The 14,017-nt window shown below is 46.4% G+C and overlaps 5 protein-coding genes across 6 annotated transcripts; 1 reads left to right on the top strand and 4 right to left on the bottom strand.

The window, feature by feature from the left end:
* Nucleotides 1-584: 584 nt before the first annotated feature.
* Nucleotides 585-1,816, bottom strand: LOC108049681 (myosin light chain, embryonic). Its single transcript, XM_017130939.1, has 2 exons — nt 1,556-1,816; nt 585-1,413 (listed from the first exon to the last, which is right to left on the bottom strand). Exons 1-2 carry the CDS (start codon nt 1,737-1,739, stop codon nt 692-694), a joined length of 906 nt encoding a protein of 301 aa, XP_016986428.1. The 5' UTR covers nt 1,740-1,816; the 3' UTR covers nt 585-691.
* A 335-nt stretch (nt 1,817-2,151) lies between these two features.
* LOC108049752 lies at nt 2,152-3,393 on the bottom strand. The gene is made up of 2 exons (XM_017131047.1): nt 3,097-3,393; nt 2,152-2,931 (listed from the first exon to the last, which is right to left on the bottom strand). Exons 1-2 carry the CDS (start codon nt 3,312-3,314, stop codon nt 2,247-2,249), a joined length of 903 nt encoding a protein of 300 aa, XP_016986536.1. The 5' UTR covers nt 3,315-3,393; the 3' UTR covers nt 2,152-2,246.
* Nucleotides 3,394-3,586: 193 nt separating this feature from the next.
* On the bottom strand, nt 3,587-5,832 carry LOC108049751 (N-chimaerin). Its single transcript, XM_017131046.1, has 5 exons — nt 5,590-5,832; nt 4,902-5,524; nt 4,359-4,836; nt 4,197-4,302; nt 3,587-4,131 (listed from the first exon to the last, which is right to left on the bottom strand). Exons 1-5 carry the CDS (start codon nt 5,696-5,698, stop codon nt 3,966-3,968), a joined length of 1,482 nt encoding a protein of 493 aa, XP_016986535.1. The 5' UTR covers nt 5,699-5,832; the 3' UTR covers nt 3,587-3,965.
* A 684-nt stretch (nt 5,833-6,516) lies between these two features.
* On the bottom strand, nt 6,517-10,115 carry LOC108049734 (myosin-2 essential light chain). 2 transcript variants are annotated; one of them, XM_017131026.2, is made up of 3 exons: nt 10,010-10,115; nt 9,861-9,888; nt 6,517-7,492 (listed from the first exon to the last, which is right to left on the bottom strand). In XM_017131026.2, exons 1-3 carry the CDS (start codon nt 10,010-10,012, stop codon nt 7,080-7,082), a joined length of 444 nt encoding a protein of 147 aa, XP_016986515.1. In that variant the 5' UTR covers nt 10,013-10,115; the 3' UTR covers nt 6,517-7,079. The 2 variants fall into 2 exon arrangements, with proteins under 2 accessions (XP_016986515.1, XP_016986514.1); XM_017131025.2 differs by lacking the exons at nt 9,861-9,888; nt 10,010-10,115 and adding an exon at nt 7,690-7,753.
* Nucleotides 10,116-10,171: 56 nt separating this feature from the next.
* Nucleotides 10,172-13,280, top strand: LOC108049733 (ribonucleases P/MRP protein subunit POP1). Its single transcript, XM_017131024.2, has 3 exons — nt 10,172-10,259; nt 10,509-12,238; nt 12,300-13,280. The coding sequence occupies exons 2-3, from the start codon at nt 10,519-10,521 to the stop codon at nt 13,184-13,186; spliced, it is 2,607 nt and encodes an 868-aa protein (XP_016986513.1). The 5' UTR covers nt 10,172-10,259; nt 10,509-10,518; the 3' UTR covers nt 13,187-13,280.
* Nucleotides 13,281-14,017: the final 737 nt, after the last annotated feature.

Genomic DNA, 14,017 nt, shown 5'->3' with positions numbered 1-14,017 from the left:
AAAAAACGCACATTTTAAAATCGCACATTTTAGAATCATAAGCATGTAACAAATAAATAATATTTACATCTGATTTAAAAATTTTACTTTCATCAGTTTTGAATTTCTTACTCGATTACTACTTACGTACATGTCAAAACATTTTAACACGTTAATTACAATTTTATTTCATGGTGTAAGACAGAGATGTCATGTAAAAGTAAACATTTTCCGATGTAATGTTAAGCACGTACGTCAAATGTAATTGTAAGTTATAGGTTGTAATGTAGTTAAAATGAAATGTATTCTACTATGAGCAGTAGGAAACATTTCATTTTAATTACGTTACAACATGTAACTTACAACTACATTTGACATACTTTTTGACATTACATCGAAAAATGTTTATTCGACCTGCTACACTTGTTATACCATCGAATAGGGTAAAGAGACATCCTCAAAGATTATATATAACTTGTTATACTAATTTAAAGAGACATTCTTTAAAGATTATATATTCTTTTTCAGCATCACCAGGAGAGTCAATCTAGCCATCCTTTCTTGTTTTTACCTCTACAAGATTAAAGCACTTTTGCCTTGATCTGGTGAAAAAGACTATATTAGTAAGCCTTATATGTAATTTACAGGAGGATTTAATGAGAATTCGCCGATAGGCCGAGTAAGTGAGCAAGGGACTTAAATAAGGAAGGCACTACTCGTTCATGATGAACCGGAGGAAGCGGCGGTAGTTGATGCCCCGCTCGCACCTGGTGTCCTCCATTCCCTGGGTAAGGAGTTGCAGCTCCTCGCCGGTGAACCGCTCCTCTCTGCCATTTAGCAGCTCCAGGAGGCGGTCCGGCTGGATGAATCCGGAGCTGAGGGGATCCGCTCTCCGGAGGGCCTCGATGAACTGGTCCCGCTTGTCCATGTCCATGTCGATGGCGTTGCGGCCCACCGCCTGCAGGTAGAGCCCGGCCTGCTGGAGCGCCTCCTCCGCATGCAAGTCATTGGCAAACATCTGCCTCACCAGGTGCTCGTAGTGCACATTGCCGCCAATGTCCGTGAAGCCGTGCAGCACGCTGAAGACCTCCGCCTCGTCCAGGCGGTCGCCCATGGTGGTGAGCATGTGGCGCAGCTCGCAGTAGGGCAGCACCCCGGTTCCCTTCGGATCGCAGCTGCGCAGGACCTGCAGCACGTCCTCGGCCGTGGGTCCTTCGACCCGGGCGGCCAGTTTGCAGTAGAGGGTCAGCACCAGCTCGAAGGATGCCCGTCGAGCGATCCTCGCCCCCAACGGCCCCATCTCCTCCCGCCGACGCAGCTGCTCCGCCAGTTGCCTAGCCAGCCAGTCGCCACCCGGACTCAGGCCCATGGTGCGCAGGCAGTCCGCCACATCCGACAGCTCTATGCTGGCGGCAAGATCCAAGCATCTGTCGCCTTTGGGGGCACACATAAAAAAAAAGGGGGGTCAGCAAGCCTTTTCCAGAGTACAAGCAAAAGTATCCAAACTTATATGGCTAGTGCGTCTTCTGGGTCCCTTGAAAGTCGCTATAACCGGTTTCTACTGTATGTCACTTACCCTCCGCTTCTTTGGCCAGTGCCTTATTCTGACCACTGACCACAAACAGATCGAAAATATCCCGCAGCTTGGCCACTTCGGGCAGCATTATCATCAGCTCCCATTGCTTGTGGAAGAATCCAAACTTGCGAAAGGATGGCAATCCATGGTGCGACTGCGCCTCCTGCTTCCTTGGCTTATTCATTTCGTCTGCGATTGAGTTGAAAAAGAAAAAAAATCTACAAATTTGATACCAATTTTTTTACGGGAGCCAAAGTGAGATTTTTGTTTCAAATAAAATAATTTTGACATAAAGGAGTTGGACAAGAAATCCAAAGTATACCAAGCTTTCAAAATACATGTGCATAGATTTTTGGTACAATACAAAAACATATTTCTTAACCACGCTTAGAAAAATATACACCTTATTACGAAAGGCTTTTGTTTTTCTCTAGCTATAACATTCCAATTAAATTAAATTGCGGCAAATTAAATCTTCCTGGCGTATATTACTATTATTTATTTTAGCTTTAGCATTTGGAAACACAAATCTGCGAAATAAACGTATGCGAAGGCTAAATTATTTGGGCCACATATCATATGACTTCTATTTAATACCGCATTTGTTAAGTTTCAATAGCAAATGTATGTTTTTCAACAACTATACATTTACAAAAGAATAATAAAATATTAAAAATATAAGAAATATTTCTTAAGTAGAAAATACATCTATTTTATGGCTTGGCGACTGAACCAGTTTGTCGATCTCCACTTCTTGAGTCTCTCCAGAATTCGGTTGCCCAACCAATTCCTGGTTCTCATCGGGATTTTGCGGTTCAACAGGCGCTTCCAGCCTCTCGTCCGGTTTTGAAGACTCCTCATTTTCCAATGCTTGACATCCCTCCTCTTCAGGAACTCGGGAGTCCTCCGGCAAGTACTCGATTATGTTATTCGAATCCGAATTTTCGCGATCCCCTGCTGCCTCCATTAAGCAAACTTCATTGTCCCGTGCATCCACGACGAAAACACGGGAATCGCTGATATCGATGGCGACGGTGTCTTCGGGGTAGTACACCATTTCGCCATTTCCGCCGGTTAGGATGATGAGTTCCCCATCGTCGATAACTATCTCCCGCATGGCAAGGTTCGGCTCCTCCTCGGAAGTCGGTGGATTTTCGGTGTAGAACTCATGATTGTCATCCGGTTGCATGACAAAAACGTTCGCTTCGGAATCGACGTATACCAACTCATCCATGCTTTCATCCTTTGTGGACATCATGATCCTGGCGTTATTGAGCCTGGCTGCAGCACTTGTCGAAGGCCTCTCATCATCCAGGACGTAGTTCGTCTTCGCCGGCCTCTCTCCGTCTTTAGTGACCTGACTTGCTTTCGAATCCCTAAATATTATAAAAATATAGGCATATATGTATATAAAATGTATTATTTATTATATGTATATGCTGCGCATTGGATTTGATGTCTATCACTCATAAAATAATGATACACAAAAAAACACCGAAATGTCAAAGCAATTAAGGAAAACAAATTTAATAAGCACTCACGTATCACTGGTGTTCTTCGTCATATTTTTCGAATTAACAGGCGTCACCAGATTTTCCAGGCTGCTTGCGATTTCGTTGAAGTGCGACTTCTGCTCTTTGATGTCTTTAAGCTTGTTAGCGATTTGCTCGATTTCATTTCGCCCCGGTTTCATGAGGTTCTTTGACAAGCCAGGTTCCTTATCCTTGCGTTCGTCGTCTTTATTTTTTTTCATGTTCATTTTTTTTCAGTAAAATCAGAAAATAGAACCTTATTCGGCTAGTCAAATCGACACACTGTATGAAAGACGTCTGAATACAGAGTGACTAGAATCCACGTTTGAAACTCGAAAGCTAAAAATTGGCCTACTTAAATGTAGTGTTTAAAATCCTACGAATTCAAAGGCTACTCGAGCAGCTCTAAAAGTTTCTTAGATTTCTGGGAAGGCTACTGATATTTAGATTATAAATATTTGTTACAACCTTTGTTAAAAGTAAACAAATACCAGTCTTGTACAAATAAAATAAATATCTTTATTGTGACATAAAATACTTGGCCTAAATATATTTCGAAAAATCGTTAAATTCGTACGTTCGACTTCTACAACATTCAATGTGTTCTACTGGATTTCTGTAAGTTTCCTTGTGTTTTGGGCTACTAAAAAGAGATATAAAACCATCGAGTCGAATCGACCGATGCAGATATTTGATCTTAGGCTAAATTTTTGGTGGAATTATCGAGTTACGAGTAATGATGTATGCTTGGCAAAGTGTTTAGTTAAGGATATATGTGTTTGGAAAGAGAGAGAGCCTATCCGTGTGGCTGTGCCCCTCTGATTGGTGCTTAAGGTTTTGGCTTCGGCTTCGGGTTCGGTTTCGGTTTAAGGCTGTTTTCAGGATGTGGCGAAAATCATCTGGCAGTGGGTGATGAGCGAGGAGAGCATGAAAATCTCCTCGGTGAGGTTCGTCATGTGCTGGGGCGTGGCAATCAGCGTGGGCGCAAACACGGTGGCCAAATTGTGCTCGTTCATCTTGTTCACGGCGTAGTGGGAGGCCACGCTGCGGGTGGAAGGGAGTGTCTAAGGATCTCTGGGCCATAATGCTTTCACAGGCAGTCAACTCACCGCTTCAGGTGCTCCAGCATGTACTGCAGGCAGCTGTGGTGGGCGGGCGGCAGGCGACGTACTGCCTCTGCCATGAGCTGCCGCTGTTCCGTCTGCTTGCCAGTGCCTGGGGAAAAAGATTGAAGTCAAGCGAAGGCAAGTTAAAATCCGGTTAGGGCTCACGTCCTGCTGCCATGAAGCTGGGATAAGCCTGGAACGTGATCAGCGGCACGGGGAGCAGGCGCAGGTAGAGCTTCAGGGTGCCGGCAATCACATTCACATTCCCGTAGGCCGTCTCCGACATGTCCGTCTTCTCGCCCTCCCGATCCAGAGCCAGCTTGAGGGCGTCGATCTCGTCCGCGAACCCGGACACCCGGTAGATGCCCTCCTGCAGCATGCCCCTGGCCTCCACCTCCTCCACGCAGCGCCGCACCACAAAGGGTATCTGGTGTTGCGGCTCCAGCTGCACCATGGTGGTCAGATCAGTGCCGAACACGCCGCGTATGCGCTTCAAGTCCGGCACACACTTGGGCGGCACCAGCTCGGAGCACTTGCTGTGCGCCACAAAGCCGCAGGCTTCGCACTTGACGCCCTGGGCGGTGAATCCCCACAGGAAGTTGGCGCAGAACTCGCACCAGTTGAGGCCCTTGAACGTGTGCACCTGTGTGGAGAGAGCGGGACTCTGTTTAGGCCACCTTCATAGCTTTGGTATATCCCTGAACCCACCTTGAAGTGATGCGGTTTTTCGTACACCAGCGGCATGGGATCCACGGCAGGCGGTGGCAGCTCCTGCTTCCGCTGCAGCTCCTCCTCCTCAGCTGGCGGGGATTCCTTGGCCGCCAAAGCCTTGTCCAGCTCGTTGGACAGCGCCCGCAGCTTCCGGCCATTCAGCGTCATGTAGGGACTCTGCTGGTAGCAGTTCTTGGTCTGCTGGTTGATCTGCTGGATGATCGGGCTGGCGTGGAGCTGCATATGGAAGTTGATCAGCCCGTCGGCGACCATGTCGTGGACCGTGTCAAAGCGTTTGTCCTGGCCGCGCAGGTAGTGGCCCACGCCGTGCTTATGGAGCAGCTTGTAATGCTTGGGGCGCTTGTTGAACCGGAGGCTCAGCGTGTAGTAGCCGTCGGACTGGGGGCTCCGGCGGACGAAGTAGCTGCCGTCGCGGGCGTTGGCCAGCAGCTGCTCCGCCTCCAGGTGGCCCATTAGGCCGTGGTACTCGGAGCCGTACAGCCGGCCCGCCAGGTTGTTGGCCTCCACGGCCTCCGCCGTACTTTTCGCCGGCGGCAGGGGCAGAGTTCGCTGGCAGCGCAAAGGACACGGAGCAGGTGCCTCCAACTGCAGCCTGTACACTGTTCGGGGGATGGGGAGTCACTGTATAGCTGGTGGGGGACACAAATGCACCTTCTTTACTCACATTCCGGCTTCCAAACCTTCTGCACCGGGGAACTGAGCTCGGGGGCACCGCCTACGCCGCCAGTTGCAGCTCCTCCGCTTCCGGGGCACGCCTCCGTGTGCCGGGGCATCCTCCTCCGGATTAGAAGGCCAACGAATTATTAGTCACTCAATAGACGGCAGTTAGTCACGGAATGTGGTTGATTTCATATAAGTTTATTTCCATTCTCGCTTTTGTTTTGGCGAGCAGCGTTGCCAGACTAGCGAAACTTAGAGCTGTATTTAACTCCGAAAAATTTGTGGGGTATTTTATTACAATGCATTAAATTATTAATTAAATTTCAGTGACTCAGTGTGTTACAATTTGTATATAAATAATTAATACGATAAATTTTCATGGAAATTATGACTGGAGTGTTACTCATATCACTTTGAAGAGTCACCTATCTAATGCAATTTCAACTCCGAAAAATACCAAACAGGTCAAAATCCTTCATTTCTGTGCTTTTAAATAACTGAATGTATGAATTTAATCATTTTATTATTTATAATCAACATGCACTAACCAAATAAATTCGGAAATTACAAAAATATGTAATTATATACAGTTCAGTCCAAAATAAAACGAATGGGTCTGTTATAATAAATAGACCAAGTTCACATTTTAACCGATTCCAATACTAAATATAAAGTTAATACGTAAAAAAGCAACCCAAATAATTCCATGATGTTATTTACAAGATTTTGCGAAATAGCAATCACCTTTTAAATTGTATATCTAGTCATTCCCGCAAAAATTAAAAACAGCCTCTTAGGTTTCAATTGGTTTAATAGATTTAAGTACGTTTCTTTTGTAAAAAGACCTACACATTCACTTGTTCTCTTTTTATTATTTAATAAATACAAATATTAAATTATTTAAAAAAAATAAACATGTAAAACTTCAAAATGCGCATTTAAATTCGGACATACGCCACCGACGCATATCAAATTTAATTTAGAAATACTTTTCGTGATACTCTCGGTGTTTCCCATTGAAATATAATATATGTATCGAGTGTGATTGGTACAAAAGAACGCCTGAACGAGGTGATAATTACTGATTAACTTCGCTTCTTTTTAGAATAATACGCACATTCACAGACGCAGTGATTAGTTATAATAATTCATGAATCTATGTCTACATCGATGGTTAGTTTTGGAAGTGGGAAAAGCTCCGATCTCTAGGTTTTCAGTTTTCTATTTTCAGCGGCCTTTTAGGCACTTTCCCCTGTATGTCTATATCTCGATATCCTTGGTCGTTGTCCTTGGTTTGTTCGCGGCAGAACAGGATGGATCCGGGGGAAGAATGGCTAAGTTGGAATCACGGAGTTGGAACTTCTGGCGGAATGAACGGCTCAGCTAGCTTGGCAGGTGTTTTAGTGCTGTGTTTTGTGTTGTGTTGGATAGTGTTGCATCTATTGTCGTGGTGCTGGAGAGCTGGAATCGGGCAGACTTAGATACCTCCCCGTCCTAGCCGCTCATCACCATGCGCACGAACTCCTCGTAGTTGATGTTGCCCTGCTGGTCCTCAACGTTGGCCAGCAGCTGTTCCACCTCCTCGTCGGTCAGTTTCTCGCCCAGCGTGGTCAGCAGATGACGCAGCTCGGCGGAGGAGATGAAGCCGCTGGCGTCCTTGTCGAAGTGACGCAGTCCCTCGATGAAGTCGTCGGCGGTGTCCCCGGAACGGGCCTTCGAGATCGCCTGGTAAATGGGCAGGAACACCTCGAACGAGATGCGCTCGTCAGGCTTCAGCTGGTGGGTGCACTTCTTCACGTCCGACTCGGTGGGGTTCTGGCCCAGGGCCCTCAGGCACTCGCCCACTTGGCTCAACTGAATCTTGCCGTCGCCGCGATTGTCGAACAGGTTGAAGGCCTCCTGGAACTCTGCGTAAGAAAATTGAGTTATCAGGAATGTTTTATGATGTTCGTTAAATAGAAACCCTCTTTAAGTCAACTGATTCTGTACGATATAGTCATTATTAACTTAAAACGAAGTGATAAATAGAAACCATAGCTTTAGATACTCGAAGATACAATTTCTTTTGAGGTTTATCCTCCCGGTGTTTATATATATGGATCACCTTCCAGTGTGGTAAAGGTTTGCTTTACGTGTGCCGTGTAGTAATACATATTGAACCACTCCTATGACCGTTTTGCCAGCTACTGACTGCCTGAAACTCCGTCTGCCCGGATTTGGCTGGCCATCGGATCGGCTCCGAGTCCCCTGGCTTCTCACTCCGCCTTCCTTGGCCATGTGATACCCTCACTTCGCGGAGAACTTCTCTTCTAGGCAGTGGCTGCAACTCTCTTGAAGTCGGGTCGCTGTTTACAATTGACATAAACAACCCAGGAACACAGGAAATGGTTTGCTTTCGGAGAAGGTTTGGTTTCGTTGCGTTTCGGTGAAAGAAAGCGTAGAACGAGGAATCGTAAGCCCTGTTTGGTTCCATAGGTTGCGATTGCAGTCGGTTTTAAACAAGTGCAGGTGTAAGTTCTTCCGATTGAGGAGTTTTATGGAGTTAAATAATTAACTACATATATTAATTAAGTATTTGGGTCCAAAATATGTGAAAAAGTGTATTGTGTTGGATTTAATATGCATACATTAAATAAAGAGTTTACGAACTCGAGAAAGTTTTCAAAAACATATTTAGGATCGAAAATCCCAAAATCAATTTTGAATGGGATATTGTGGTCTAATCTATTTTCAATGCCTTTATATATTCTCATAAATGCAATATAAATAAGAGTGTTCAACATTCGATGACCTGCACGGATGTTTATCGTTATGTTTGGTTATCATGCGCATACGACATCCAAAAATGGCAATAAAAACAAACGATTCCAGTACATTTTTGTCCATTTTAGGCGATGACAAAACGGCGACGACTGGCGATTTGAGACCGCTGAATTCTAAAGCTAAAGATTGCAACGCGATGGCGACAAGGTAAGTTGGAATCGGAAAATATATTTGGTATATATGGCATATGTACACGGTCGAATGCGGTCGAAAGCTGACGTCAGAGTCTCAGCATGGATGAATTATCAGAGACCAATGACTTTGATTAAGTTATCACGGGGAATTGCGTAAAGATTCGAGTTGATTCGTTATGGTATCACAATCGGACTTGGAATCGTGTTGCATTTTGACCCAGAGAAGGTGATATTCCATAAATGGAAGCTGGTTTGTTTATTTGGAGCTGGTTTTTTGTCAGCTGGCTCTCTTATCGCTCGGTTTTCGCAACTGCAAATGCAGTTTTATTTGAAACGAGCTGCCGGCGGGTCGAAAAACCGGGTGATTATCCCATTAGCCAGCTCCCATATCTATATCTTATCGCTGACTTCCTTTCGCCTTTGAACAGTTGTTTTTCTTTGATACCCTTGCTGAGGGTGCTTTAGTTTTGTCAAGTCTCTTTACACTTGATCATGGGGATAAATCAGTTTAGTCTATTTACTTGGCAATCACTCTTTCGCTTTATGTACATGTGAAACCTACATTTATATCAAGACTATGGATAACTCTGTTTTCTGTTGAGATGGTAATTCATTAAAAGTGGAGCATGGACAGATGTGCAAAGTTTAGGTAAAACTGGAAGACAATCCAATAGCTAGCACGGAATCTATAGCGTAAGATACTTAAATCTTTACTAACTTAATGTTTAGTATTTATATATGGTGCTAAAAAGTAGATCGTAGCTTGTAATGCTCTAATAACTTGGTTGTATTTAGAGTTAATGATATGAAGCTTGGTATGCTGAGGGTTATAGCGAATCCAAGCATTATTCCCCTGATATGTCCCATACACTCAGAACTGCTTTAAACTTTAAAAGCTTGGTTCTTGTTCCAGATAATGTAAATAAGATTGGCATGCAGAGGATTAAAGTGTTGCGAAGTATTACTTCCCGGATGTATCCCACACTCCCCAAGGGTATCTTAAGTTCGGTTCGGAGAATTCCCCGACGAATTGCCGTCTTTTTTTTTTGTGTTTTGGGGTGAGTCATGATCGTATTCGTATGGCTGCTTTCCAGCGTATTTGCTTTATCAATGATTCATGAATATGAATACATATATGCCGCATTCGCCGATTTAAAGGTGTGTAACACACACACACTTTCGTGTGGTCGCTTTCACACTCCCGCATTCCAATGCCGAGTGGGAGGGAGAGGGCGTAATGTGCCAGCGCACATTCGATGATATGCACATGCCAATAAAACCGTTTTAAGCCCCAGTTTTGACCTTTCTGAACACTCACCAGCCAACTGATCCTCGGTGTAAGCTGCCTGCATCGAAAAAAGAAAAACAAAGAAATAAACTTGAGTAGCCGTTCTCAAGTCGCCAGAACAAGGCGTTCCGAACAACAATAAACAATAAACAGTGCTGCAATAAACACTTTGCACTCACCATATCGATTTGTTTTTAGTTAGCTGGGGGATAACAACACAAAAACACGGGATTAAATTCGACGACGAAGCAAAATTGTATGGTATAAGTGTGACCGCGGTAAAGTTAACGAAATATACCTTCTGACTCTGAAAAATATACTTTTTATACCATTTTAATTTATCAAATATACCGTTAATATACCATTCGATTTGGAGAGATTATGGTTAAGAAATAATCCTTGCACCAAAGTAAACACTATGGATGTATGGTAAATAAAAATCAAAATCAAGTAAAATATAAATTATCAGTCCCTTTATTCCGCATAAACCACATTCTATTCCCTTTAAAACGTAGAAAAAGGGCCCCACAGTTTAGGAATACTAGAATGCCCCTTATATTTCCTGTTATCTTTTGGCAGTGTTGGAAAATATCAAAAACGAAAGGCACACGTGCCGCACAGTTTGTTTTCAAAATAGTAAATTAACAAACAAATTAATTCACCTGTTCTCCGAATTAGACACTCCTAGATGAGCACCCAGAAGCTGGAGTACGACGCCGCCATGGGTGGTCGTGTGAGCCTGCCCTCGCACGTGACCACGTACCTCTATGCAGCAGGGGTGCTGCAGGAAATCCGGAACCTGGTGGCCGATTGCCGGGAGACGACGCAGCGGAGCAGCAAGCTGATCTTCCAGACGCTGCCCAAGCACATGCGCCGTCGCGCTATGTCGCATCATCCAAAGCGGCTGCCGCGAAAGTACCGGCAGGCGCACAAGTCCCAAATGGGCAAGGGCGGTAACCAGCCGGTGAACGGGAAACGGCCCTCGAGGAAGTACCGCCGGCGCCCCAAGAACCTGATGCGCGAGTACGTGCGTCGGCAGAGGCGCCACGTCTGGCTGGAGACGCACATCTGGCACGCGAAGCGGTTCCACATGGTGGAGCGCTGGGGTCACCGGCTCGCCTTCGCCAGCTGCGACAAGACCTACCGCGCCTGCTATCGCGCCAGTGCGGAGCACTGCCTGCTGCAGGACATTTCCTTCTACGGATGCGTGGAGCTGCGAGGCCCCTTGGACACCCTGCGCCAGGGGTTCGCCCGGCTAACCAGTCCACAGTGCGGGCTGGGAGTCACGGCCAAAACCTTCCTCACCGGACGTCGCGAGGGCAGTGTGGAGCTATTCGAGGACGGCCGGTATCCGCACGGAGCACTGCAGCGGGCCAGCTTTATGTGGCGGCCCCGGGAGAAAGAGGAGGATCAGGCGGAACACACGCTCTGGCTGTGGCTGCATCCCAGTGCCGCTCACGCCACTCTTAAGCAGTTGATCAGCGTGTTCCAGCTGAAGTCCAAGAAGCAACAGAAGATGCCTCTGAAAAACGAGGTCGATGGTCACAATATGCAGGTGGAAATGATGGAGATTCAGCCCGAAAAGGAAAAGCTGTCCAAGAAAGAGCGGCCAAAGCAGGAGAAAGTGCCCACGGAGGATCTCGGCCAAAACAATGAATCTAGGAAGGACTCAGTGCAACCAGCCCTTCGCTTCTGGACACAGACAAAAGCCTTCGAGCTGCAGCCGAGTTACTCCAATCCCGATGACACACTCCATCTGGTGCTGCTGCATCGGCAGTTCAATCGCTTCCGTCTGACGGGCCCCTCAGCCCAACGCGTTCTGGCCGCCAGCTTGCGTCCGCATCAACAAACAGAGCTGCAGGACCAAGCAAACTACTGCCAGGCGGCTCTGCAGCAAGGCTCACCCGCCGAGCTACTCTCCAACCTGGTGATGGGCCTCCAGGTGGTGGATCCCCGCCTGCAGCGACCGAAGAAGCGCACGAAAGCGGAGAGGAATGCGGAACAGACACGATCCGCTGGGGATCTCCTCGTTGATCAGCCAAAGAGTCTGCCGGAGAGTCCGTTGTGGAGCACGGAAGCGAGGGAGCTGTTGGGCAAAGGCATCATGTCCACCCACACGTATGAGCAATTGCGTCAACAGCATGCCGTGGTGCCAGGCGCTCCGTGTGCTTTCGAACAGCAAATGCAGGCGGTTCCGGTGATTCTCATTCAACGACCAGGATCTCAGGACTCCAGATATAAGAGATTGGCCTACGGCTGCGGCTGGGATGTGATTGCACCAGCCGGATACGGCATGGCCCTCTGGCTGACGCTCACTATGTGGGGCGCCAGGCCGGGCGGGCTTAGAGAACTGGATTCGGTGGCTAGGGAGGCGGGCGCCGAAATGCACCTGCCAGATACAATAGCAGGTGATTTGGTAAAACCATATATTTTATTTCCATTTAATCACCGTCCGTTTAATCCCCACAGGAGTTCAGCAAGCTGCGGCTGCAGCAGATGAGCTTCGTGTCCGTTACTTCCGGCTGCCGCCTAACAAGCGCACCAACTACCGAAAACTGGCGGTGGCCAGTCCGTTCAGTGCTCCCTGGAAGCAACTAGTGCGGGACTGGCGTTCTTCTTCCACTTCCGCCAGCGTGTCATCCTACTATGTCCTGCGCCATCGCCAACAGCTGGAAGAGATCGCAGAGGCGATACGAACGCGTAGGCCACTGCCGGAGCCGCTGCCCGAGGAGGCACTCATCCAGATTCAGCTCCGAATGATATCCCGTGGTCATGTAAAGAACAACGCCCTTATTTGCCTGCCCACGGCGGCGGATCACAAGCAGCGATGGCGTCACATCAAGCAGAATGACCAGGCCTCCGTTCACGTGGAGCCAGCGCAGCCAGATTTGAATCAACAGTTGCGCAAGGATCTGCGTCAGAGCCACAAGCTCAAGCTGAAGCGATTGCGGGCGAGAAGGGTTCGGGAAAAGCGACGGCTTCAGGAAACTGCTACCAAACGGGTGCACATCCGGCCAGCGAACACGGCCCACCTGGTGCGCACCCAACTGCAGGAGATGTGCCGCCTGTGGCTTCCCACCGATCCGGCGGAGATGCGGGACAGCGTACGCCGGCAATGCAGCCGGCAAGTCTTCGGATACGTGAGCTCGGCCGGCTTCAGCTTTACGGAGGCCCTTGTCTGTGCCGTGGGATACGTAACGCCCGCCGGACTTCACCAACTTATCAAGGAACTGCCGAGCTCCAAGGGGCACCGGAAGCAGCCGCCTCTCATGTGCCTGGTGCGGGATGCTGACAGCCGGGATTACCGTTGGGCCAGCTTTCAAATCAATCTAAATGTGGCCTGTCCAGCCTTTTGATCTGCTTTAGTCCGTAGGCTAAGTATTCCTACTTGTTGGTTATCTTGTACCAAAAATATAATGCTATCACAGCAAATAACGGTGATTAAACGAAGTTTACTTTTTAATTTATGTTGGAATTCGATGTGTAAATGTTTTTACAGACATCCGATTTAAATGTGGTATACCTCAAAATGATTGTGGTTTAATTCTCTAAAAATCTGTATTTTTACTTTACTTTTTTTTTGGGTCGATTTTTGGTAATTTTCAACGAAATTTTCAAAAAAAGGGGTTTGCATAAAAGCGCCAAAAACCTGCACTTCTAAGCCCATAACTTTTCTTACAGAAATCCGATTTCCAAGTGGCATACCTCAAAATGATTGTGGTTTAATTCTCTAAAAATCTGTGTTTTTACTTTAATTTTTTTTTTGAATCGATTTTTCATCATTTTTAATGATGTTACCCCTTTCCAAATTTTCGAAAAATGGGTTTGCATAAAAGCGCCAAAAACCTGCACTTCTAAGCCCATAACTTTTCTTACAGAAATCCGATTTCCAAGTGGCATACCTCAAAATGATTGTGGTTTAATTCTCTAAAAATCTGTGTTTTTACTTTAATTTTTTTTTTTGGGTCGATTTTTCATCATTTTTAATGATGTTACCCCTTTCCAAATTTTCGAAAAATGGGTTTGCATAAAAGCGCCAAAAACCTGCACTTCTAAGCCCATAACTTTTCTTACAGAAATCCGATTTCCAAGTGGCATACCTCAAAATGATTGTGGTTTAATTCTCTAAAAATCTGTGTTTTTACTTTAATTTTTTTTTTTGGGTCGATTTTTCATCATTTTTAATG

The sequence above is a fragment of the Drosophila rhopaloa genome, unplaced genomic scaffold (genome assembly GCF_018152115.1).
Source record: "Drosophila rhopaloa isolate 14029-0021.01 unplaced genomic scaffold, ASM1815211v1 contig_3, whole genome shotgun sequence".
In the NCBI taxonomy this organism is placed as follows: Eukaryota; Metazoa; Arthropoda; class Insecta; order Diptera; family Drosophilidae; genus Drosophila; species Drosophila rhopaloa.
The sequence above is the reverse complement of the archived record's forward strand: the minus strand, read 5'-3'. Positions and strand labels throughout refer to the sequence as shown.